Source organism: Enoplosus armatus, chromosome 9, assembly GCF_043641665.1.
Source record: "Enoplosus armatus isolate fEnoArm2 chromosome 9, fEnoArm2.hap1, whole genome shotgun sequence".
Lineage (NCBI taxonomy): Eukaryota > Metazoa > Chordata > Actinopteri > Centrarchiformes > Enoplosidae > Enoplosus > Enoplosus armatus.
In genome coordinates, this window is record NC_092188.1 from 14,594,252 (window position 1) to 14,621,338 (window position 27,087).

Below are 27,087 nucleotides of genomic sequence, written 5' to 3' on the forward strand. Positions count from 1 at the left end.
ACTTGCCATGGACACTGCTTTTTACACTTAAAATGGTGGAGGGTAAAAATATTGCACTGGACAGTAAATAGGGAGGGGTTTTGGACACTGTCAAGGTCTTAACTGCTAAGCTCCAAACCTTTTTTTCATTCGCTTTGTGCCTTAATTGTAAAATGGCACCTAGAGACCCTGGCAGAGCGCCTGTCTCCAGGCTTGTTTCTGTGTGATCTCGCTCTGCTAATCAGTTGAATGGCGTAGAACGATCACGACCCTATCCCTGCACAAATACTTGATACTCTTTTTTAAGTAGATTTAAATGACTTCTTAACTCCCCCTCTGTGCACCAATAGCACAGGTGGCACCTCTCTTCACTGATAATCCCTCAAAGTGTCAGGCCTAAATGCGAAGATGCCCCCTGTCTGCTTAGCTGTGCAGTCACCAGACTTATTTAAGTACTTTTCAGCCTGTGACAAGCCAAGACTATTGTGCAGTCGAAGTAATTAGCTGCATGTTTATGACTCAACAATCAGCGCTGTGTTTGATGTTTGTGACATTTGCTGTCGTGCAGATTTCTTCCTTTCATTAATGTGATAGGTTCACACGGGCGGTTGCTCTGTCAGTTAGCATTAGACTAGCTTAGCTGTGGTTCAGAAGAGGTCCTGTTAAACCTTTCACCCGTTATGCAGGCACCTGAGTGCCAAGTTTAACGTGATGCGTCTCTTAAAGGCCCTGAAAACCTTTTTTTTTAATCAGCTTCTTACATGAATACATCAGTTTTGTTTATTTTCCATAAGAGATTTTTGAAGTTTTATTCTTGTTTTTCTCACTGGTTTGAAGTGCACGAGGCTCATTTGATGAAGGTGATGTCATGTATTTCTGTGTCCCAATCAAACGTGCTACTGTCAATCAAATGTGATCAAGTCATACCCTCACAGTCCTAGTGAAGCAGATTAGCTTTTAAGTGTTACACTCCTGATAAATACCCACTATGCAACTTAAACTTTGATTGCGGCTGATATTGTCATGAATATTTAATGTTATAGAGAAAAACTGGAAAACTAAAAATTTAAACCAAGTTCTCAGGGGCTTTAAGATATGCTGAAAATATGCACAGATTCAGCAGACACAATGCTACATTTCAGCTTCACTGTAAGCTGCTAATTAAACAATTAAAATCCTGGCTGGTTTAGAAGGAGCCTTGCTTGTGAATGCTTTCTAATTTTCAATGTTTACATAATTTACGAGTGCCTCACATGCAAATCACCCTTGGTATATATGTGTGACACAGCTTGTAGGACGTTCAATTCAATGTAATTCAATTTTATTATTTTATTTTATTTTTAACTTATCATATAAAGCAGGTCTAGACTGTGCTGACCGTTTATAATATTATTTGCAGAGACCCAACAGTCCCCACCATGAGCATGCAGCGACCGTGGCTAGGAAAGAACTCCCTTTTAACAGGCAGAAACTTTGAGCAGAACCGGGCTCTGGGTGGGCGGTCATCTGCCTCGACCGGCCATGTGTGCCTGCGGTGGTGGTGTTGGTGGTTTGGTGATAACGAGAGTACAACTGGTGATGACCTCTAATCCTGTTTAGTGCCCCCAGTAACATTTTGAAAACCAGTGTACAAAGGTCATGTTTCTCAGTTGAGTAAACTTGGTAAACTGGTTCCAGATCAGGGATTAATTACCCAGAAAAAAAACCTTTAAAAAGGGTTAAAAAGAATGATGTGCCCTTTGTCTCCTCCTTGTTGATGCCAAATGAAGAAAGAAGAAGAGAAAGTAAGAGCACACGGGTCTTATGCTACATACCCAACAGGAACAATGAGGGACAAAGAGAGAGAAAGGCATAGTGAACTGAAATGCTCCTCTCGACTCCCCTCCCTTCATGGGATCCTATATGTGGGTGAGTGGAATTGAAAGGCTGCAGGTTGTGGAGACAGCAATTGGCTGCCTTTGTGTTAGCGGAATTGACAGGCAGCAGAGCGGCGAAGCTGCTACGGGGTATGTGGTTTAGCCGAGTTGATAGACACCGTTTTTTTTTTTCCCCGGCAAGTCGGGGTGCTACAGGCAGTTTGATTAGGATGCACAGTCAAATGGAGTTGGCTCAGCTGGTCAGGAGTTGCATGCAATTGGCTGAGGTCAGTTCGGGGGCGGGAAATAAGAGTCTGTAGTTCAAGTTTGTGTCGGAGACTGTTTGTTTACCCAAAATAATGGTGGATATTAGATGCAGACACTGTACCCATGACCTTCTGAAATGAACCCTGAGGTCACTCCTTTGCTCATATGATAGTACATACAGGAAGTGTCAACAGGCGGGAATTTTCAAGCCAACATAGTTTCACTCTCTCCAGTTCTGCATATCATCCACTGCAACCCTGGAACCAACGACCTAAAGGTGCTGGTGCTCTTGTAAGTAATATGAAATATGTGTTTTGTTTGACACATCATAATCACCCCTTAAGCACATTTGAATTACATCGTAGTGTAGAGAATGTAATAATGATGTGATTCATAATGCTCAGATGGATTATGAATCATTGAGATTGGGTCATAAAGTATTAGTATCTAAATTCAAGACATCAATTATTCCACAAGTGAGGTGTGTCGTTGTGTAGTATTTATGTCCTTTTTTTTATGAGCACTTGTCTGACATCATGTTTTTCAGAGGAAATATTTTGGGTCAGGCTCCATCAAGCTCTATTATTTACCTTTTTCATCAAAGGAATAGCTCGAGCTTACTCAACAGGTTTAAAGTAGCATTTTTTGGATTGCGTCATCAGCAAAACATGTAAGACACGGACTCAAATACTACTTTAAAAGATGTTGCAGCTGCATCAACAGTCAGGGTAAGAAATAACGTTGGCTTGTTCTGTCATAGAAATCTTAAGGAGCCCCTGAAGTCCCGAAAGGTGATCTTTTTTTTTACCTTGTGCACACTAGTTAATTATCTTGTGGGAACAAGTTATTAACTTGTGCACAGAAGATAATAAATATCACCTTATGAGATTTTAGGGGCTCCGTAGAAATCCAATTGGAAAATGAGCTGTTTGCAAATTATCTTTAAATATAAAATAAATAGTCCAGAGATGAGATGACAGGGAGAAAAAAGCCATTTGGTTTTAGGTAAATTTAATTACTCCGGTCTTTACCTCTGGCTTTGGGTTTTCACCTTTATAAATCTTAAATAATGCTCAGGTGTGCAGTCTATCTTATGGTGGCTCACCTTTACCATATGCATACACTATTAGGAGTAGGGCTGCTAATAACTAAATTTAATTAATCTATGAATATATATATTTGGATTAATCCAAGATGGCGCCGCGGATGGCTGCCTCGGTCTGTTGGAGTGCATTGTTTTGCCTTGTTTTGTTTGTAAACAGTGTTTTTTGTTTTGGTTCACGGAGCTCTTTCACCAGAAAAGAGCTCATGAACATCAGGGGAACAACTCCAGTGGATTTGTTTCCCGAATTTCTTGCACCTTTAACTTTTTTATGGGACATTCTGGTCAAAGGTGCTCTCACCTTTGCAGCTCTACGTCGACGTAGAGGGAAACGTGCCGGTGCGCTCGTGCGTCTTCCCCGGCGAGGACAACGCACACTGCTACCCGGAATATTTCTCTCTAACGTGCGCTCACTGGGGAATAAGATGGACGAACTCCAGCTGCTGATGAGGAGAAACAAGGACTTTTATTCATCTGCTGTTTTGTGCTTCACGGAGACATGGCTGGGGGAAAGAACTCCCGACGCGGCGCTGCAGCTGGACGGATTCCAGCTTCTCCGAGCGGGCCGCGACGCGCACCTCTCCGGCAAAACAAAGGGTGGAGGTATTTGTTTTTACATCAACAGCAGCTGGTGTAACGACGTGACAGTGATCCGACGGCATTGCTCTCCTTCCCTGGAAACCTTTGTCATGAACTGTAAACCCTACTACTCCCCCCGTGAGTTCGCTTCATTCATTCTGGTCGGTGTCTTCATTCCACCGGAGGCCAACGTGCAGGACGCACAGCGCGCACTCGCAGACCAGATACTGGAAACGGAGCAGACCAACCCGGACTCCTTAGTTATTGTCCTCTGTGACTTTAACAAAGGTAACCTCAGACATGAACTCTCAAAATACAAACAGTTTATTAAATGCCTCACCAGGGAGGGGGACACTCTGGATCACTGTTACACCACAGTCAGTAATGCTTTTCACGCCGTCACCCGCGCTGCACTGGGACACTCTGACCATGACATGGTCCACCTGATTCCTACATACAGGCAGAAATTAAAACTTTCTAAGCCTGTTGTGAGAACTTCGAAGAAATGGACCAGTGAAGCTGCAGTGGACCTGAAGGTGTGTTTGGACTGTACTGACTGGGATGTTTTCAGGACTGCTACCAACAGTCTGGATGAGTACACAGAGGCTGTGACTTCATATATCAGCTTCTGTGAGGACTGCTGTGTACCAACTCGGACCAGGGTGAGTTACAACAACGACAAACCCTGGTTCACAGCAAGACTGCGACAGCTGAGGTTGGAAAAGGAAGAGGCGTTTAAGAGTGGCAACAGAGCAGGGTTTAAGGAAGCCAAGTAAAGGTTTAGCAAGGCGGTGAGGGAAGCTAAACGACTGTACTCAGAGAGACTACAAGACCAGTTCTCCTCCAACGACTCTGCTTCTGTGTGGAGGGGGCTCAGGCAGATCACCAACTACAAGCCAAGAGCCCCCAACTCTGCTAACGACCGATGCCTCGCCAACAACCTCAACAACTTCTACTGTCGCTTTGAAAGACAATGGGACAGTCCTGACACCATCCCCCACACCATCACCCACCAGCTCCAGCCCAACAGACCCAACCCCTCATCACGCCTGGGGCTGAACTCTCACACCTCCTACCACCACCAGAGCTGCCCCCCACTGTGCCCCCCCCCCCCCCCCCAACATCGACACCTCCGTCTGTCCTTGAAAGAGATGTGAGCTCCCCTCAAGGCTGCGTTCTTTCTCCTCTACTCTTCTCCCTGTACACCAACAGCTGCACCTCCAGTCACCAGTCCGTCCAGCTCCTGAAGTTCGCAGACGACACCACCCTCATCGGACTCATCTCTGGTGAGGATGAGTCTGCCTACAGGTGGGAGATTGACCATCTGGTGACCTGGTGCAACAACAACAACCTGGAGCTTAACGCTTCAAAGACAGTGGAGATGGTTGTAGACTTCAGGAAGAGCGCAGCCCCACCTGCCCCCATCACCCTGTGTGACTCTCCAGTGGACACTGTGGAGTCCTTCTGTTTCCTGGGCTCCATCATCAGCCAGGACCTCCGATGGGAGCTGAACATCAGCTCCCTCATCAAGAAAGCCTAACAGAGGATGTACTTCCTGAGGCAGCTGAGGAAGTTTAACCTGCCACAAACAATGCTGGTTCACTTCTACACTGCCATCATAGAGTCCATCCTCACCTCCTCCATCACCGTCTGGTACGCTGCTGCCTCCACCAAGGACAGGTGCAGACTGCAGCGTATCATCCGCTCTGCAGAGAGGGTGATCGGCTGCAACCTCCCATGTCTTCAGGACCTGTACTCCTCCAGGACCCTGAGGAGAGCAGGGAAGATCGCTGCCGACCCCTCCCACCCCGGACACCATCTGTTCGACCCCCTCCCCTCTGGCAGGAGGTTGCGGTCCATCAGGACCAAAACCTCCCGCCTGATTCTGATTCTGATTCTGATAATCAATTAAAGCTTAGTCCATAAAATGTCATAAAATGTCATAAAATTATGTAAAACAGCCATCACAATTTCCCAGAGCCCAAGGCGACATCTTCAAATTGCTTGTTTTGTCCAACGAACAGTCCAAAATAGGGCTAACAATTATTTTCATTATGGATTAACCTGCTATTTCTTTTCTTGAATAAAATGTCAGAAAATACAAAAGAATAATGTCCATAACATGTTCCCAGGCATTTTTTCTGAAGATATTCAGTTTACTATCATATATGACGAAGACAAGCAGAAAATGCTCACATTTGAAGCGAAGATGAGAGAATATTTTTGCATTTTTGCCTGAAAAATCACATGATTACTCACTTAAGCGCTGTGCTAAATGAAAACAATGCAGTATTTGGCAAAGTGCAAAATTTCAAATCTCATTACATGTTCACAATATTGCATGCATATTGCGTTATATATAGGAGCCCTTCTGCCACTGTTGTCTCACTGAAGTAAAAACTGTGTTCTAGCCAAGAGACGTGTCTTATGTCAAGGACCTCCTCTGCTACATTTTACAGACACACTCTGGGTATTGTTATTGCTTTGAACTTACATTTGCAAATTAGTTCCTTTATCTGTCTCTCAAATGTAAAAGAAACATAAATGAAATGAGAGCCTAAAATGAAACAGATGTTGAAAGTGGAGCCACCAGACATGAGAGATTTCCTCCTGCTAATACAACTGATTTGTTACATGGGCCTTTAAATTTGCCTCGCTGTCACGATCCACATCTCATCAAATGTGTAAGTGAAGAGAAATGCAAAGAGGAGATGGATATTATGCAGGCACAGTAAACCAGTCTTACCTGAGCAAAGACATCAACTCAAAATAGACCAACATTTAGAAAAAAAGAAAAGAATGATAATTAAAACTAGCTCCTTATCAGCAGTGTGAACTGATATTTCTCCTACCCCCTACCCTAAACCCACAGGAACTGGGAAGTGGGATAATTGATGTTCTCTTTTTTTCTCTGAGAAGGAGAAACAGGAGACAACAAGCTCAGATTGCTTTTGTCTCAGCATCCTTGTTTTCCCTTTGTGTTGCCCTCAGAATAGCACAGAAGGGGCTGATATTGGAAGAATAATATTTTTGACTCTTATTCTACTGACATCTGAGATACTTTTATCAGCAACCCACCATCAAGGATGAAATATTATACCAGTCCTTTAAAGTGAAGGCAAAATTAATTTCAAGATGAAATGCAGCTGACGGGTATCTTTGGATTCAGTGTGAATACAGCTGAAGGAAACCTTTGTGTCATTGTTCACCCTCAGAAGATGAAAGGGAAACATTCTTGAACTGTGCAACTTTACTTCATTTGAATTACAGTATGAAAATTGTCGGAGGAGGGGAGGAAGGTCAAAAAATGGGGAGGGCTCTGTATTTTTTCTTTTTGCTGAAGGGAGGGTAGAGCCCTTTAACTTTTTCTCATCTCAGAGTTAGATTTTATTTTATTTGTAAAAAAAAATACATATATTGCTTTTCAACCTTAACGGTTCCCAAAGCGCTTTACAGATTGGTCTCATTCATACATTCACACACTGATGGCGACGGAGTTGCCATGCAAAGTGCTGGCCTCCATCAGCAGCAACTTAGGGTTCAGTGTCTTGCCCAAGGACACTACGACAATAGTTTATTCTCCTCATCACAATCAGCTAGACGCTAACAGGATCAATATGTCTGTTTTGAGAAACAGAATAGCATTTTAATGTTATTTCGCCAGACACACTGTTATCTTACATTTCATTTTGTTACGTTTGCAGTTGTTATTTGGGGATTTTTGTACTTTTTTTTTTAAACGATTTTAGTGCGATGCTAAATCAGTGGAGTACTCTTCAAAGTGGTTGTGCAATTCAGTTATTAATGGAAAAGCGAGTTTTACCAATTCAACAGCGTCATTATGTTAAGATATTTTGGGGAGGGTCATTTTTCTTAGTAAAGGGAAGAATCCAAAGAAAATATTAATAATGCTGGGAGGGTCGTCCTTTTTAAATGAAGTGAACCATGAAGTTCAGCCCCCCCATCCCACCCCAGACATATTCTTCACCTCCTCCAGATGCTCTGTTACAGCAGATTTCAGTGTAGTCAAGCTCAGCACCTCGACTGTACCTGTTCACCATCTCCAACCCTTTCTCTTCTCAATCTGTTTCCTGGGCCTCTCTGTGTGACCGGGCCCATCCAGCCACCAGGGCTGAGTTATTAATGCCCGGGGAGGCAGAGAGATGATTTCATTGCGTATTCAGGTGTGGGGATGGATGGCTTTCAGAGGCAGCCAGGGGAGTGCTGGGGAGGAGAGCCTCTGTAGAGAATAAATATACCTGTCTCCTGCTGATGCATCGGGCCACACTCACTGCAATGCAAATCAACCACTCTCCTCCCCCTAACTGCCTCCAGTATTACTCACCCATTCCCACCTGGATCCCCACCAGCCAGACACTCAGTCACCCCCGACTCGGAGCTTTCTGTGTGGAGAGAAAGAGCTCTCAGGTACGGGCTGCGTTCCCAGCATGGTTCGGTTCCCATTTGTTGATGGTGATAGGACAAGCATCCATGCCTCATCATCACGCAGCATTTCCCAGGTGACTTCAGAGGTTCTGGTGTTCATTGCGCATCCCGGGGCAGAGGCTGGAGTTGACATTAAAGCAAAAGGTTGTGAGTGTTTTTTTGGAGTAAACACATCTGCTTTTACTATTTTTGTAATAAATGACAGACTGGGTTTCAAGTGTTTTGGTCTGTGTCTTGAAATTCAGTCTCAGACAATAGGGATCGGAGCGTTTTATTTACAGGGCCACATGAGTACACAACTATGTGTGTTCATCACACTTGCTTCCGCACTTTGTCTGATTTAGTTGTTTTCCGCTGACACTGGATGTGAAACTCTCATGTACAATGTCAAATACTGACTGGTAACCAAATATCCTAAGAATTTGAAGGAAATTTTTTAAAAGAATAGTTTGTCATCTCTCGCTTTCTTTCCGAGAGTTGGATGGGAAGAATGATACCACTGTCATAGTGAAATATAATGGAGAAGACTCACTACATAGTGTAGATAAGCAAACTGTTTGTGATGTTGTGCCAAGTAGCATTTTGTTTTTGTTTGTAATGTTTGTTTGTTTTGTCTGTAATTCTGGAGGCCAGGGACATAAAGAGGCATCCCAGAAAGTACAATAATGATCATCTCACAGCAGGTAAAGACTAAACTTCCTGACCCACCACAGCATTGCTTTTTTTGTTGTCAGTTTTTCTGTAAAATATTGCGAACCCAGCAGGTGAATATCCCTGCACCACCTGGCATCCCACAATGCTTTGCGAAGTGATTCGCTCGTGTCCCATAGACACATGAATGGGGACAAACATCGCCTTCAGTGTGACCCTAAGACTCTAAACAGCAGCTGGTTAGCTTAGCCTAGCATAAAGACTGGAAACAGGGGGAAACAGCTGGCCTGGCTCTGTCCAAAGGTAACAACATGTGCCAGCCAGCTACCAGCTCACTAATCAACTCATTATATCTTGTTTGTTTGTACAAAAACCAAAGTGTTGTTTTTTTTTTACGAGAGATTGTGTGTCTGACTTTTTCCTGGCCTTGGTGGTAACTTGTAGAATGTGTGGACATGTTTTGCAGCAGGTATAGTGCATGCAGTGACTTAGTGCTGCAGTATATGAAAGTCTACAGCAAAGCCAAATATACCCTTTAAAGGCTGAAATCTTTATGTGCAGAAACATCAGTTCAATCTTTGATTGCCCCATTTAGACTAAATATCAGCACTTTACTGATCATGCTGCTTTATATGAAGGTGCCATGAAGGACTCTGCTGACAATAGTCAATTTGGAAGTTACCTCAGTAATTTGTTGACTTCCTGAAGTGGACACACAGCAGATTATGGCACATGCTGTGTATATTCTCTTATGTTTACTGCTTTTGCATTCCCACTTATTTAAGACAGTTTGTAGGGTTGGCTCATGTGTTGATATACAGTGTGAGACTATAAACATTTGTTCACCATCAGAGATTTCACTCACCCATTTATACCACGGAAGATTTTTCTGTAATATCTCTGGTGGTATTATGCCATTGTGGGCAATGTTGCAAATCAATAAGCAGGACATATTAGATTTTTATATAGTTTTTGCATTAATGTGATGAAGCATCTGTATTTGTCAGGTGTTTAATTTGCTGGATCAACCAAAAGCAGACATTCCCATCTGTTATTTTATCCATAAACATTTTCTGAATAGATTTTTTGCAGGAAACGATATATCAACATTGTGATATAAAATTTAATTTATTTTGTGATAGAGGATTTTATGCATGTTGGCCACCCCCTGTTATATGTAATTAATATTCTTGCATTTTCAAATCATATTCCAGGTCTGGGCCACCGGTGAGACTCTGTGGCCCAGACCTGCACGGGTCTATATCTATATATGCCCCCAGTGAGCTGTAGTCAAAGGGGCCCAGGATTTCTAATCATGTGCATACTGCCCCCCCCAATTATATAACTTGAGCTAATTTACACCAGTATTCTCCCATACAGCTTTTTACGGCCTCTGTGAGTGGCTGATGGTACTCAAACAAGCACTACTATTTTACAATCTGTACAAATACTGGCCTGTGGTGTTGGATTCTGCTGCTTTATTCTGCTCACTCACTGCACTGAATCTTTTAGAGGCCAGTGAAAAGATTAACTGCAGTGTTTCAGATCAAATAATTGCTTTTTCTGTATTTAACGACAGATCATTCTTTTTCTTTGAAATATTAGAAAAGAGAAAGTGTACGTTTTGTGATTGCACTTCGATGACAGTCCACCCTTGATATAGGTGGTCTAATTTGAAATATTAACTTTAACTGTTATTGATGCTATGGGCTAGGACTCCGCCACTTGTTTGATGTCATCCTCTCCCTATTTTGCTGTGTTTGATTTATTCAAGTGGAAACTTGTCAGAGTAGTAGCACCTTAAATAAGCTTAGGCCAGCGCCCTTATGCTTAAAACATATGCAAATAAAGGGGATAAGCAGAGACTCTGACAGTATTCACTGTGCATAGCTGACACTCTAATTAGATAGCAAGGCAGAGGATTAAACAAGTAAACAGAGGAAGAGATACCAAATCTAACACATGTGACACTAACAACTGATATGAGAAGAGAGAGACTTGCAGCCTTGATCAACTGCACAACATTTTTACTCACTCCCAAGAACTTAGCTACAAATTGGAGTGTCTGGTAAACAAGTTGCCAACTTCATTTATGTCCTCATGAAATCAAGGAGGAGCTACTGTAACCGCCCTCTGACAGAGCGTGGCTCATCATCACTTCCACTGTGTGAATCTGAAGTTATTTTGGTTTTGCCTATAAAGTCAGTGAGGTTGTGTATTTATTTATGGAGTGATCTGCGTCGGTGCTCTCAAGATCAAATCCACAGTAAACACTGAGATGAGTGTTTAAGTGACAAAAACCAAAAAGTGACAAAAATCGCTTTCACCCGAGTCTGTAAATCACCGCCCTCATCCTCTTCAGACCCTTCTCATCCGTCCCCCTCTCCATTATGTTCTCTCTCAGGTATCCCCCCTAACAGTGCAGTACACCACAGCAGGCTGATTTGGCACTGCTGAGCTGTTTCAACACGTTGTGTACTGGTATTGATTCGAAGCGAGTGCTTCGGAGTGTTTGTAATTAAATTTGATTAATATGTTCTTCCATTTTTCTTGTAGGCCTAAGTTATGCATTCAAAATGCTCGCAAGCCTGGCCAGTAGATCAGACGCATTGATTGTGATGAAAACAGAAAACAATTTAATGATATAGGCCCTATGATTTGCATTCATTTGTTCCCCAGAAATTGTTTCTCCAAGAACAAAGTAGTGGCACTAAATAACTGTATTTACAATAAAAGTAAGGTTTGTTATCAAATGAACATACCGAACCAAGCTTGAAATTGAAGTTGATTTATATCAGCATGCCACAAATTCTTGGCAGTGTCTGCCTTTGCACTGGTCATTGCACTAAATTATGCTGCAATTATTCAGGGGAGAAAAAAAGGCTACTGACACCCCACACACCCAATGGCCCTCCAGAAGGAGGTGAGGAGGGAGTGTGTTTGTCTTGATAGATGAGCTGGATCTCTCCCGGTGGGTTGTGAGGAGATGACATTCCCTGCGCAGCGCCGGCCTCGCATCCCGGCTTCCTTCTTCTGGATGATGAGACTTTTGTAGGGAGGAGTCTGCAGGCTTCATTTACCGTAGCAGCAGGGAATAATATAGTGCCACCGTTTGGATGTGTCAGGTCCCATATCTCTGGCTGTTCCATTAGAAATAGACCCCAGTGCGGGACAATTAACCCTTGGCCTCGGCAGCAGATCTGTGCCGTAACAACCCAGCGCGGGGCAATAAATCAAACCCAGAGGGAGAAACCCACACTCCCTCCCCTGCTGGTCGGCTACAACTACTATCACCCAATGGGCCGATCTTACGCGATGGTAGATATGCTCCGGTGTTATCGTATAATCACTGGAGGTGCAAGAGTGATGTAATAGGCTGGCTGTAGGCAAGGGCACCCTGAGTGTGTTTGTGCTGCAGTGAATAAACCGTCGAGAGAAAGTTCAACACCTTGGACCAACTGTAATCTTTTAAAACCAAAGAGCAACAACTTGGCTCATCTTTAATATCACATGCTGCTTTCAGGACAATCCCGACAAGGTAAAAGGTTTTATTTACCTTGATGACATGCCGGAGGTTTGCTGGTTGTCACAAAGCACAGAGATAGCCAAGCGTCTGCAGATCTTCATCTAACCAGCTCAATGTGGCTGTTCCTTCTTCTGCCATCTCTTCCTGTAATAGCTAACTGTCCATAACTACCAGTTTTTATTGAATAGTAGCACCGCTAATGAAGTTCTGCCAATTCAGTGAAAAATACATCGCTTTTTCTATAGCTGCTTCACAATAAAAGCCCTGACTGGTTCAGTGGTGGAGAACTAATGTGAAGCAGCAGTAGGACATGTTTGGTTTGCATCAGCAGTAACTTAACACAGCTCCAATACGGCTGTAGGAAAGCGGTAGATAAACAGTAAAAGTAAGGCTGGTACCTGAAAGCACCAGCAGAAATGTGGGAGGGAAACAAAACTCCAAACCACAGGCATTCAATTACAAGCTTCAAAAGTAATGAGAGCTTTCTCTCTAGCCTTTGACACTGTCAGGCCCAGAAGACACAGTTTGGTTTTGGAGAAGTAAACTATCTGTCCAAATGAGTAGGATTTGTCGGTTGTGGTTTGTAAACACATCCAAAGTTGGCCCCTCCTCCTCGGTTCGTAGCTCCCTCTTTTTTTGTTTTAGGAAAATCCTCATTCTGCCTTTAAATATTGCAGAAAGACATGTTTATATTTTGCAAACTATGCATCGATGTATTTTGGTATTGGTGACAAAGCCCAGATATAGTTTTTGGCATCAGAAAATCTCAAATGGTACTCAGCTCTATTATAGTGGGTTTTTTTGTGCCCCCCATTTTATTTGGTCTGTAACAAACTCTGAACCCTCACTACAGTGCGACCGGCTGTGTTTTTGTCTGCAGCCTGTCATATTGAGACCATTTGTTTAATGGCAGATTAGAGAAAAGAATGAGCAGCGATAAAGCTGTAGACCACAGGGGTCACCTTCAGGACCTGCTCATGGTTATTCCTATCATTAGCATGTCACATCTCGTGCTGTCCTGCTCCAATTATCACTGACACAGGCTCTGGTCTTATGACTGGGCTGTTCAAACTGCCCACTGTTAGACTGTAATTCTCACACTGATGGACTAATGTGAAATATGGCAACAGATGCAGAGAGCAACGACTGAAGCACATTATTCAGGACCCAAGGGCCATTAAAGCCATAGCTATTAAATATAATTTGAAAAAATTAGCTTTTTGGCACTTGGAAAAGCAGGTTGTGAGGTATTATGATAATCACTACATTCCCCAGAGTGCCCGCTTTCCCCAAATGTTATTACTATTTGTATGCCTTTGTGAATGGGTTGCGGGATATGTAGTCTTGTTTGTGACTGCTTTATGGGAGGGGTAATTCTCCTCAGGTGCAGGGGCAATTATTGCTTTTCCAGGGTTTGTGTTCCCTTTGTGCGAGTCTGAAGTAATTATAGCTCATTGCTTGATTTGCTGTTGGTTTGAGAGAATCTGTGCACATGTAAACACATTTCATTTAGTACATTTTGAACACACAAACCCCTGCGTATGATAGTGATAGTGACCTTGCATTCAGTCTGACTTTGACCATTCGAATCAAGCCGATGGTCACAGGCACTATTAATACCTGATAATTATAAACACTATTACAAAAGCCATAGACCTTTTGTAGTTCCCAGGTGCTGTGAAGATTCAGCGTTTGGTGCAGACGATCTGTTGTAAGTTTTTCTATGGTCGCCTGGGAAATTCACCTGAAAACTCAAATGTTCTCTGGTTCCAGCTTCTCAAATGGGAATATTTGCTGTTGCTTCTATGATAGTGAATACCTTTGGGTTTGGGACTGATGGTCAGATGAAATGAGCAGTTTGAACTTCCTTAATGTGTCTCAGTCATGTGTGAGGTAAATCTACCTTTCTAAAATTGAACTGTAAAACCATAAATGTTGATTCTTTCAATGATGATTTTCATTTTCCCCCTTTTTTTCAGCGGCAGGCTGCACGTTCGAGGAGGATTCAGACCCCAGTCTGTGTGACTTCACCCAGGGGGAGGAGGATGACTTTGATTGGCTGCTGTTTCGGACGTACAGTTCACCTTATGCCAGCTCTGACCTCCTGCGGGGTGAGTGGCACTCTTTTCTACAGTTCTGTACTTGACTGCTTTTTTGTGTCGTTAGATGTCTGTAAGCATCCAGATGTTTGATTTGACAGAGATACCAGCAGCTTGGTTCGCTATAAATCTTACACTGAAACACAGAAAGTAAGAGTTCACGGGGGAAAACAGACTGGAAGCTATCTTTTGAGACATGCCAGCAGATGATGTGTGCTTCTGTTTCTTTTTAAATTGCCTGAGAAATAAATGGTTTTTATTTGTGTCAGTGTGGCTGACATACATCAGAAAAGTGCGACTGTGTGCAAATCAGCCTTTATAGATGTCCAGTGTCTATTATGCATCAGCTTTAATGAAACACTCACCGCAGTTTTGTCTGCTTCCCGCTAACCCCAAGGATAATTTTATGTTAACCAGCCTCACAGGACTAATGGAAACCAGCATTTTCCTGCCATCGTCCTCTCTACTGGTGGTTGCCGGAGGGAGACGGCATGCATAGTTTATAAGGCGCTCCTCCATCTCTACATTAACAAATACCTACAGGGATCTGACAAAGAGAAGAGTGCTGTTTCAGCTTCTCAGCAGAAATATCAGTGGCAGCAGTGGGCTCTCTGCTGAAGCACTTCCACAGTGGAAACTTGCAATATGATTAAGGAACCGACCTCCCTCGGGCAGAACCAATCAATCAATCTGTGATATGGTAATGAGAATTCGACCAATCCATGACAAAAACATGCATTTCATTGTACATGAGAGGGAGAGAGAGAACTTTCAAGTTCAAATGGCGGCAGCAATTTTACAAGATTGACATCATTTGATAGACGAAGAGACAGTTAATGTGGCAGATATAAAGATAGATAAAGAGGAACAGTGTAAAGATGGCAAGATAGGATACAATCAGATACTGTAGATCATTTAAAAAGAAATAATTGTTGGCCTCAGGGAATACTCCATCCTTTCGAAAAATATCGACTCAAGTGGCCTTTGAAAATGGTCAAAAACTTCCTTCAGGGATAAATTGTGTTATTTTTAAAAGCTGCGTGATTTGGATTTATAGGACTAAAATTCCTTCCTGTCCGCAGGGGTCTCTGTAAATTGAATTTTGAACTTTATAAATCCCAAATTTAATTCTAAACTCTTAAATCGCTCCTCATTCACCTCCACATCATCAGCATTCGACAATCTGCCTGCAGCCTGCAGCCAATTCACGGCAGGAGATGTGATAATTAATACTTTTCCCTTTGGGTTTAATTAAAACTTACTGCCATGGCATTTACAGTGATCTGGGGCCTTCAGTGGAACAGACTAGCACAGGTGGAATGAGGCAGGTACTGTAATCTAGCACTTGACGAGACGGCGAGAGAGGCTCTGAGCAGTGACTCTCGATCGATCAGTTCTGAGAACCAGGAGACAAATTCAATTTAATTTATTACCTGCTCATCCTTCAGCCCCGCACTAGAAGCAGTGTATTACTCGTGTTTCTTTGTCTGATTGGTGTCATTGTATAGAGACAGCAGCGCTCCTTCGTTAGGTACACCATGACATTGTCGTTGTGTTATTTTAGGCGGATAACCTTACTGCAGATACTCATAGGAAATGTTTTTCCCCCCATTTTTTCCCCTTCTCTCTGACTTAATCCCCCTGTGTTGACTTCTAACCATGTATCACACTGGGCAGCCAAGGTGGGGGGATAACAAGAGTTTATGAGATAAGGCTATTTACATTGGACCAGTATTAACTTTGTGGGGCTGAGAAACTGGTGTCGAGGGAAGATTAGTAAACACAGCTGAGATAGCAGCAGCTTGTGGCTCCCAGGAGAAATTAGAGACTACCGCGCCCATGAAAGAGAAAATAGAGAAGATAGAATGCGGTGAGATCTTAATAAGAATGGCCCATTTTTATCACATTCTCCTTTATTTTGAATTAGATCGGAGATGTCTGGTTGCTATTGATAATCTTAAGTTCTCTTGCTGTTTTAATGAACAAGTCAGTCTTGCAGGATGATGACCTTGTGAAGAAGAATGTGTCTGCATGTCAAGTGTACCTCGTTTTCTGAAAGGAAGATTCATCAGCTTGAAAAGTTATGGCTCTCCTGCAATATCCATTATAGTGTATCACGGTGTCCCCAAGGGGAAAAATAATTCATTCATTGTTAGTGTTGTACTATGAACAACATGTGGGGCATGTTCAGATATTTCCAGTGTAACTACAGTGAAAAGCAGAACTTCTTCAGGTCTTAGACATCAACAGTAAACATCAGGTTCTTGTCAGCCCACCAGAGGCTTGATGATCTGTTGCTGATAGTTTGCAAAATATGACTCCATCTTCAATATCTTGCTGTAATTTTAACCACAGGACAGACTAACAGCATCTGTCTGTAATTTTGACTGGAATACACGGACTGTCGCTAGCACAATCTGCCAACATGCATACAGCAGTGAGAATTAATACCCCCCCCCCTTTTTTTTTTACCACAGAGTCCCTGGAAAACAAATCAGGAACTGAAAGCCAATTTTGGGCATTCCTGTTTGTGTTTTCAGTAGTATCTGAAGAACTGTGAAGATTAGGCAAATTAGTCTGATGACAGATTATAAAAATGACAGCATTGTTTGATTTTTTTCAAATCTTCTCACACGAGGAAACAAAAACAACATAGAGCTGCCTTTTTTCTTTATGTGTGACTCTGATGTTTCAATGGATGTAAAGAAGACATGCAGAGGAGGAAAAGGAGACTGAAAACACCAGAGTGCCTGTCTACAAAGTCTTGACAATCTGCTGAGGAATTTGCTCTTGGAAATTGTTGCCCAGAGCCTTTTTTGGGCCCAGGAACCATGGCAGAGGAGCTGATTTTAGACCCTGGTGACCCAAAATGCAACTAGACTGCAGACAGTTCAGTCAGAGATTCAGGTGTGTTATGTAGGGGTTCGTGTAACCTCGATAGCCCTGAGCGGAGATGAGGAGTGGGCTACAGGTGTCTGGTAAGCTCACTTCTTTCTAACTCCAATCGACGCTGCCTCAAGTTATGTCACTTGGGGCGACTTATCACTTCACACAAACCTCGCTCAGTTGTCCACCTCAAAAGCCAAACAAACAGTGTCTCTTGGATGTGCAGAAATTGGGACTTTAGTTTCCAGCTGAGTCATACAGAAATTCTCTGACAGTACTGAACCAGAGTTTCATAGCTTTTCCTCCTCACCATGTGTTGCATGCTGATGTTGCAAATCCCCCCCTCTCCTTATCTTTTGTTGTAAATGTCTCCTGTGCTGTCCAGTGGCACACATACAGTGAAGGTAAGGTAACTAAAATAGGCTCTGTTGCAGGCTAGAATCCAGCTCCATGTGTCTGTTTGTACATCACATTGCAACAAGCTACGAAGTCAATTGATTGGTTGTTTTATTAGCTGCTAGCACAATAAATCCTTAAATAAATGCCCACAGACATTCTGAATGGCCTTTAGTGTTGGATGGGACCTCAGGTCTGAGGAAGGTTAAGACTTACATGAAGCAAGGCTCCAAGCATTGTCTTGGGGTCAGAGCCTGGTCAATCGGCACATACTGTAGCAGCAGGCTCAATGTAATGACCTTAACAGAGCTAATTTATACACTAAAACGCAGACAGTCCCCCATCTGTATCTCCAGCATCCTCTACCAGTCGGCTATGGAGGACAATGTCATATCTACTGGCCTTTACTATCTGTCACCTCTCACCCCTGCCTGGCCCGAGCCGCTCACCGCGGACCAGCTGCACATGAGTGCACATGTGTCATTGACAACGACCTGAGATTCATCCGCGTCCATGAAAGGACGAGGCAGAGCGAGGAGACAGATACATCTGCTGTAGGAGACGTGTTGTTATCAGAGCTGACCAGCCAGTCTCACTGGTTTAATACCCTATTACACTGCCCTCCTCCTCCTTTTCCCTTCTGGCAGTCTGCTTTCACCATATACAGTACATATATATATGTAATATATATATATATATATATATATATATATATAATATATATCATCCCATTTACAAGGTCTCCATTTATTGTAGATTCACAATTCAGTTAGTTTTGCTCTTATAACTCTGTGCATTTTGAGACAGATAATATACTTTATAGCTTGTAAATTTGCTGCTTGACTTGCAGGGGAAAATGGTTGCTATAGATATCCTGCAGATACTTTCTATAATTTTAGTAGAAGAAGTCAAGTGCTGTTTATTATACCCAAGTATATACCCTGTTGTTAAGGACAACTTTTTTATACCAGTCATTCAGACAAAAGTGCTGAGTATACTTTGTTTACTATGGAAACACTGAGAAATTAAGATATTGCTTTAGAGATATACTTATTACACATTAATATTAACACATTAATATTTAAATATAATAACAACATTTTAAAAGTGGCATTATATTTATATATCATAACAGCTGCATAGTTAGCCACTAATGGTTACAATGACAAACTGCTTAAGTAAATAAATGACCCGTAATGATACAGTTGACTGCTCCGCACTGTAGTTGCTTAAGCTAATGTTAGCATTAGTGTTTTTCTTACGTTAGAGGCCGCTGAATGCAGAAATTCTGCAGGCAGGTACAAAAGTTGTTTCACAGGATTAACAATAATTAGCTACAGCTGAGTAAATGTGCTGGGGACAGTTGTCATTATAACTGGGAACATTTCACTTGCTACAGCTTTTTAAGACATCGTTAAATATGAAAGTCATAATTAAACATTTAAAGTTGCACTATTTCAAATTGCTATGTCATAGGATGGTAGCTGGTGGACCTGGTTTTCAGAAAGCGTGAGCTGTCCTCACCTGTTTGGAAAAAGAACTGTTTCTCTCTAAAGTGATGAAGTATGATTCTGTTGTTCATGTTTTGAAAAAATATGAGCGAGGACGTGAAAGGGCGAGTAGATATATGGAGCTTGAAGTCACGGTTGAGTAAATCTTAATAAAAAGTCATGTAATGGCTTAAGCAGTGTATCAGCTTTTTACGGGGGAAAGCTTTGCTCCAAGGCTAAAACTGTGCGATGATGAATGAAATTAGAGATGAGATAAAGTGGTCTGTTGTTTGTTTTCAGGGATGGTATTGCATCTTTTGTTCATGAAGAGAGGAGGGACCTCTTAACATCTTCTTGCTCAGGAGCTATATTTATCATTTAACTTGGGTTACAGAGGACAATTGTTCCCTTGAAGAGAGTTGTGTCCGGTTATGCGCTGTTTAAGAGTCTGCAGGGTTTTGTTCCAGCCAAACGTTCCACCAGCTGATTTCACTAATTAACACACCTTCAGTCAGAGAGGGAGGAACTAATTAGTGAAATCAGCAGCTGTAATATTGCAGTATGAAAACCTGCAACGGCTCAGGATCACACCAGTGGCTCGTAGGGATAATTGCTTATGACTCATTACTTCAAGCCAAAGAAGATCATATATATTGATCACAGATGTATTATATAAATGTTCGAAAGCTCCGTCTCCTTTTTATGCATCTCAGAAATGCCCATCACTGCACAGAAGCTTTTAAAATATAACAAATTAATTGAATTGTTATTCAGGGAAGCAAGCATCAGCTCCCTTTATGCCTTCTCAACAAGGTAAAGAGGAATCATTAATGTGAATGATACAGACACATTTGGGAATGGCCTCCAGAGCAGACAGTGTGCCGGTATACTCTGCGACCAGTTCTTTTGTTCTTTGTGTTTTGCTCACCCACACACAGACACCCAAGCGATAGGTAGGTATGGTAATACAGCCCCCTTTTGGCTGTAGTTTCCGTCTAATTAGTGTCGCTTTAGAGGGACAGCTAGAGGGCTGTTATGTGTAAGGTTGCCGGTTTAACAACATAATTGAGGCTCAGGAAGCACACTCGGGATCGTAGCCAAATAGACTTACTAGGTGAATCACCGTAACTCAGGTGAGATGAAGTGGCTGGTCACTTGAAGCATAATGGTTCAGCTCATGAAAAAGGCCATGTGGGTGACAGCTGCAATTAAACTGGAGCGTTTTTGCTGCATAAATTGGGAATTTTGGATTTTGCTCACATATAATTGGCCCTATTTGACAGACTCAAGATTAATTGTTTATCTTACTCTTTAAACTATTTCAGCACCGTATGTAAAGGAATGAATAGTAAAGCAAGCTGAACTGGAGGGTTATAACATGAGCATGTGAGTAGTGCAGCTTTTCTCATATTTTCTGTTTGGGGAAAAACTTTGCAACTCCAATAAAATATTTTTTTCATTTTTAATTTGTCTGAACAACATTTTTGTTGGTAGATTTTGAAAGAATACACAGCTCTTAATTCATGAAATCTTTGTGAGACCTTTTGGATAAAAGTGGATAAAAAGATAAGAGTCTACAGTCTAGTGGCTCTGTGAGGCTGAGCTTAAAGCAGGCACAGTGGTGCTTTGAGCTAAATGCTAAAGTCAGCATGCTAACATGCTCACAGTGACAGTGATAATATGCTGATGTTTAGCAGGTATAATTTTTACCATCTTAGTTTGTCATGTTAGCATGCTAATATTATCTCAGTCGCACTAAACACAAAGTACAGTTGAGTCTGGTGGGTATGTCATTGGTTTTGCAGGTATTCGGGGGGATCACAGGGATTCTTGCAAAACTGTCCAGAATTTTATTTCACTTTATCCAACTCAGGCTATCTGTTACTTTCTTGGTAAGCAAAAGATTAACAGACTTAAAGCGTCTTTGTGAATCAAATGTGAACACTTGAATTAACTTTAAAGACGTTTCTACTCCTGCCTGCTGGCTTTGAACGTGTTCTTCAAATATTTGAAGTTGTCTGTCTTCTTCTGATATCATCCTCTTTTCTGCTAATCACACATTCTCTCTTTGGTGATCTTGAGATTGGAATAAGCTTTGTATGTGTGCCTGGTGTGGATAGTTTTAGTATGTGTATTTGGATATTTCCCAACCTCTGTGCACTCCGCTATTCCTCTGTGCCCACACTTTTCTCCAGCTCTCTCTGAATGTTCGCAGATCACAGGCTTGTGGGCCTTGGCAAGTTGTGTGAAACCGGAACAGATAGATTCCAAGTATTTCTTAAAATTCTGTTTGTGTATAGGCCTTCGTTTAGCTTCGTCAATACACATGAATTAGAAATGGCGGAGAAAATGTCCAGAAAAGTAAAAGTTCTGCATTCATATCCACAACAACAACTGAGTCATGACCCATTCTGGGCTACAGTGGCTTTAATAGAGGAAAAGGCGTCTCTGATCTTTTGTGAGTACTCGAACACAGGCAGATTAGATGTCAGAACAAGATGTATGCAGATTTGTTACTTTGATAACGTTTCATTAATTTTGAAAATGTTCACAGTTTTGACAGCTCTCATAGCTCATCTCTGCTCAAAGCTGAACTGTTAAGGATAGTAGCCCCAATCTCCACTTTCATACTATCAACCATTTTTTTTGCAATAAATCATGAACTAAACAACTTAGAATAGAAATGTGCGTTGATTGATTGATTACTACTTTATCTTGAAAACAGTTTTTCCCCAAACATCAGCAGTCATTGATCCATGTAGTATCTCATTTCCTTTATATGCAATAGGCATTTCATGCCTAGGAAATAAACTGTGTGGTTAGGATACTGTTTTTATGTGAACAAAATAACAAACACTGGACTTAGAAGGTAGTTTGTGGGTTATTTTGTGGTCATGTGTGGGTTGGATGTGACTCACAAGGTCATCTTTGCTGGTTTTGGTCAAAGGGAATAATTAACACAGGATCAAGCAGTGCATTGGTCAGATTTTGGTCATTTTACTGACAGCTTATTGTTGTTTGACTTATTTTCTTTGGTTTTATCACGCTATACAGAACTTTTGAATTGATTTTGTATGAGATTGTGCCCCATAGATAAATGTAAACTTAAACCTGTAACACAGCAGGACATAAAGCAGAGTTAGTGCCAATGTAGGATGTAGGGTGCCGTTTGTGTAGCCTGGTGAGAATGTACTGAAGTGGATGGGTATGTAACATGTTCGACTTTGATGTCAGAGACTGGGACAGTTTTATTTTTATTCAACATAATTCAGGATTTTGCAGAAATGCCCAATATCCACATTATTTGTAGCAGGTTGATTTTGCTGATGAAAAATAAAAAATCGGCTGCTTCAGGACTGGTTTAGTCCACATACCCGACTTTTGCTGATAAGAGCTGAGCTTATCAGCTGCAAGAATTATCAGGGGCTACATACCTGTGTAGAAGCAGCAGATACAGTGAGCCTCCGCAGAAAATTCTACTTCGAACAATGTTAATTTTAATGTCACCGATGTCAAAATGCAGGAGTTCTTTAATGAAAAAAGTGACTTCAAAACTTGAGACATCCCGGTTTATTAATATTCTAGACAGAAACAAGCCCTTATAACACTGAACTAATTTTGCTATGGGATCAGAACTTTGCACTTATTATTGCCAACTTGCTGACTTGCTACTTGAATGGCATTATTCTCCAGCATATGCTTTATTTACATTGTTAGGTTGACTGCCTTCGTAAGGGGAAATAAAGTGCCATAGTGTTCTCCTGTGGGAGTGTGAAGTAACCAACATCTGCTTATAAATGCAGTGCCCTGTGTCCCTCAGGGACCCTAATTCATATTTCAGATGTCCCACTGGGGAAACTGGTTATGCCTTGAAGGATTCACAAAATGGCTTCAGCTGTGCAGCGGTTCTTACAAAGCATCTATATAACCATGCACCCTCACACTTATCGCAACCATAAAGCATCTGATAACAATTCTGTCTGACTTATGAAAATATTTATAAGGCTTTGTTTTAACTATGTGTTCCATATTTATATCAGCTGTCACTGGGGCTGAGCGGGCGATGCATGTACCATTTAGGACTGAAACTGCAGTGTGTGCTTTAAGTATCCTTACCATAATCGGGTGGAAAAGAGCTAGATAATGGCAAAGATAAACATCCCTGCAAATGGCACGAGCAGAATTTGTATGCAGTCATTGATCCTCTGCTGTGAGACTTAACGATTTCAGTGTATTTTCTCTGCAGACGTAGTGGGTGGCAATCCAGTTGCCAGGAGGGGTTCTGAGTGTAGGTTATTTCATCTCCATTTGTTGGAATAACATTGATTTGAGATGTAGGATACTCTTGAGATGGCATCTGGTTGGATACTCATGAAGTGCCAAGAGGGTCCTTCAGGGAATAAAGGAGTGGGGACAAAGCATTTTATTCCTCTTCCTCGTGTCCCCTCTTAATTTAATCTCTCGTCCTATTCCCGCCATTCTCATTCACACACTTCGTCTCAGGTGCAATTTAATTCAGCGGTGTTATCATAATAACTCTTGTCGTGCACAACACTCTGTTGGTAATTGATATGTAGGCACTGCTTCTGGGTGGAGCCATTTGCATTAAATCGTGTTAACTGATATGATAATGAATGTGAAAGGCCTGATGCAAGCAGAATGACTAACTGGAGATGGATGGCTATTTGAATTATACACAATAAGTCATATATTATATCAGGTCTCAGGGGTGCACGGCTCTGCCTGCATTTGTTGCCAGTGTTTTACTGGGATCGGCTCGTCTGCCTGGATATAAATAGTCTGTATCACATCTGGCATCTCCTTCTTTATCTTCCTACCATCCTCATTCTCCTTACCATTCTTAATATGTGATGAGGAGGGAGCTCGACATATGTGGAAATAGATGGTAGAAGTGAGACTAAGTAAAGCATACTCTTTGATATGTGTTAGGATTGTGATGTTTGATGGATTATTATAACAAAGGTGTCTGAAAATGATCTCAGTGACAAAATGTCTGTTGGGTCTCTGTCTCGTGTGTGCCAATCTGTTTAGTATGCCGTCCATCTCTGTACTTTTAACCAGACTGCCAACAATTAGCTTCTCAGGCTTCACCAAACTTTATTATTTTCCATTAACACATTTGAAAGGCTTATTGCCTTTGAAATGAGTTATTACTTTATGAAGGGCCTGGATGAAGAAGGGAAACCACCGTAGACTAAAACAAAGATGAATTAGCTGCAGTGAAAAAGTCATTGACTTTTTAAATTTAGATAAGCCTTTTTGCAAAATATCATCATTCTTAAATCATAAGTATTCCAACGGTTGATTCAGCAGCCTCTGAAAAGAGAGATATTCGCTTTGAGGAGCGCCTTGTGTGCCTTTATGTCATCCGTAGTATTACTGCATTGGATTCCTCTTTCACAGTCCCAGTCATTACTGTTTTTACTGCCTCCATCAAATCTTTTCAGCACCTCCTACCTTCAGAGATATCGACTGCAATTATAAAGTGTGAATGGCATAAAACAGCGACTGTCTTTTGCGATCACGATCAAAATGTGGCTGTAGATGCCTGTGCTAGCCACAGCTTGAAGCCTCACAATTGCCCCGGAGAGGAAAAAAAAAAGTCAGAATATTTGTAGCATAACAAAAAAACATCAGAGACGCCGGCGAAGTAGCTCAATCGTGGCCCCGCTTTCTCTGTGTTGTTTGTAATCGCAGTGAAGAGCATGTCCCTCCGAGGAACACTCCCAGGTTGTTACAGCTAATGACTGCTGGGGGTTCTCCACTAGGAGCTGTCTGACAGCATTTGCTCAGATATTAATATCAGACGATGGGAATGAGGACAATGGCGTGCGCTCTAAATTGGTGCCTCACAAACGCAACACATGCGTGATTAAACTTGGCATGGGCACTCGGATGCACACCATCATGCGTTCATACAGTATGCCGACTTATGTTTTGCATATACAGTAATTGATTTAGCGCACTGTGCTCGGCGAATCAGCACGCCTTGCCTCCGTGACAGTTTATGTGAGTTTCGAGGCAATGTCATAAAGTGAAATCTGGAAGCTCTGCATCAGTTTTATTGTGACAGTACAATTATGAAGTTCCAGCTCCCACTGCTATCTGGGCTGCTTCCTTGTCACCTTGCTAAGGGCCATGCTCTCTAAAGGGAGCAATTGAAAAAGCCATAATCATAACTTCAGTGGAAACTCATATTCTTTTATACGCTTTGCTTGTAATGTTTTTCATTGTAGAGAAAACAGGGAATTTCAGAATCCAACTTGTGGGAAACATAATGTTTCAAAGTCTTTCTCATGAACGCGAGTCCTGTAGGGAGGCGAAGCCGCTCTTCTCATCCTCTGATGTGTTCTCTTTGAGGTGGCAGGGACAGTCTGTGATACTCAGCTGGATACCCCTTACGCGGCTGCAAAACGCTCCCACAAACAGCTGTGGGATTTGCACATCGCTTAACCTAATTTATTTGAGGCCTCTTTGGGAGTGGAGGAGTCGTCCCAGCCCAGGATCACATGCACCTATTTTTATACACACACACACAGACTCACACACATTTTCCATTTCATCGAGTCTCAGGCTGTCCTCAAACTGCACATTTGCACCTGTATCTCTGCTCTTCCACGGCTTATCTCTCACTCATTTGCTCACTGTCTGCTCCCTGCTCCTCTCATTTTTCTTTTCTCAGAATATCCCATCCCTGCCTAACTCTTTTTGGTTTTATTTCACACCCAGTTGTAGAACGATATTGAGAATGAGATGACATGGCAGTTCTGTTCCTGAGCTCTGGCTGGTGCATTATAAATGCCTACTCACACAGACATGCTGCAACAGACCCCGAGTGCTAGACTAAGATCTCGGCTGCAATTCTCCAGAGAGGCAAGCTGTCTGTGGCAGGGCAGCAGCAGCTGAGCACCAGCTACCTGTGCTCATCGCTGTAGGCATGTATGCCTCTGGGTGTGAGGGCGTCGTCTTTTTTTCTTTTACTCAAACGTCTTCTACTATGTCAGTCTCAATACTCTCCATCTACTGTACGCTACAGTCTGTAGCTATTCAGCTGAACTTCAGGTGCTCTGCAGTCAGACAATCCCTCACTTAACTTTATTTTCTTTGGAGAGTTACTGTCTCCCCTCATGATCCTGTCCTCTTCTACTCTGAGTCAAGAGAAGTTATTTTAAAAAAACACACACACAAAACCAAACTTGCTGCAGAATACAGCCAATTAGAGACTAATCTAACGATGCAAAACTATTTCCGCAATGCACTGGCATATCTTATTTAATTGAATTAGGAGAGAGGAGCAAAATAAAGCAGATATTCCCTCCGCATTTCTCGGAGCTTGATTACAGAAAGCACAGGCTGTTCAAAATTCCAGCGGCTGGGTCAGAGTCGTGCTATTTCCTGCTACGATTAGAGGACCAGATAACCAAGATTTATTAGCCAAACATCCCGACAATTAATTAGGAAGCGGGGCTCGACTAATCCTGTTTCCACGGGCTTTAGCGGGTCGAACCTCCTTACACTACCGAGAGGAGCAGAAGAACACTTCAAAGACGTGGCGAATAAGGAAAGGCTTAAATCAGCTCCCACATATAAGCGTGTGTGTTGGTACAGTATAATTACTGTGTCTGTTGCCTGTGTTTGTGAGTTTGCAGGAGATCTTATTAATGTATATGTGTGTGTGTGTGTGGATGGACACAAGCCTGGTTGTTTACAGTGGCAGGCTGCAGCTGTAAATCCTCCTTCTGACGTCTTAAGCGTGAAGGTTTAGCCCACTCCCCAGTTCAAAGGCTCG

The 27,087-nt window shown here is 42.1% G+C and overlaps 1 protein-coding gene across 3 annotated transcripts in view; it reads left to right on the plus strand.

Annotated features, from left to right (window-relative positions):
• The window catches only part of ptprub (protein tyrosine phosphatase receptor type Ub), a 141,728-nt gene that overhangs the window by 31,280 nt on the left and 83,361 nt on the right, over positions 1-27,087 (plus strand). For all 3 annotated transcript variants that reach the window (XM_070912479.1, XM_070912477.1, XM_070912478.1), the window contains exon 2: positions 14,386-14,517. In XM_070912479.1, coding sequence (XP_070768580.1) covers positions 14,386-14,517 — 132 coding nt within the window. The remainder of the gene's footprint in view (positions 1-14,385; positions 14,518-27,087) is intronic.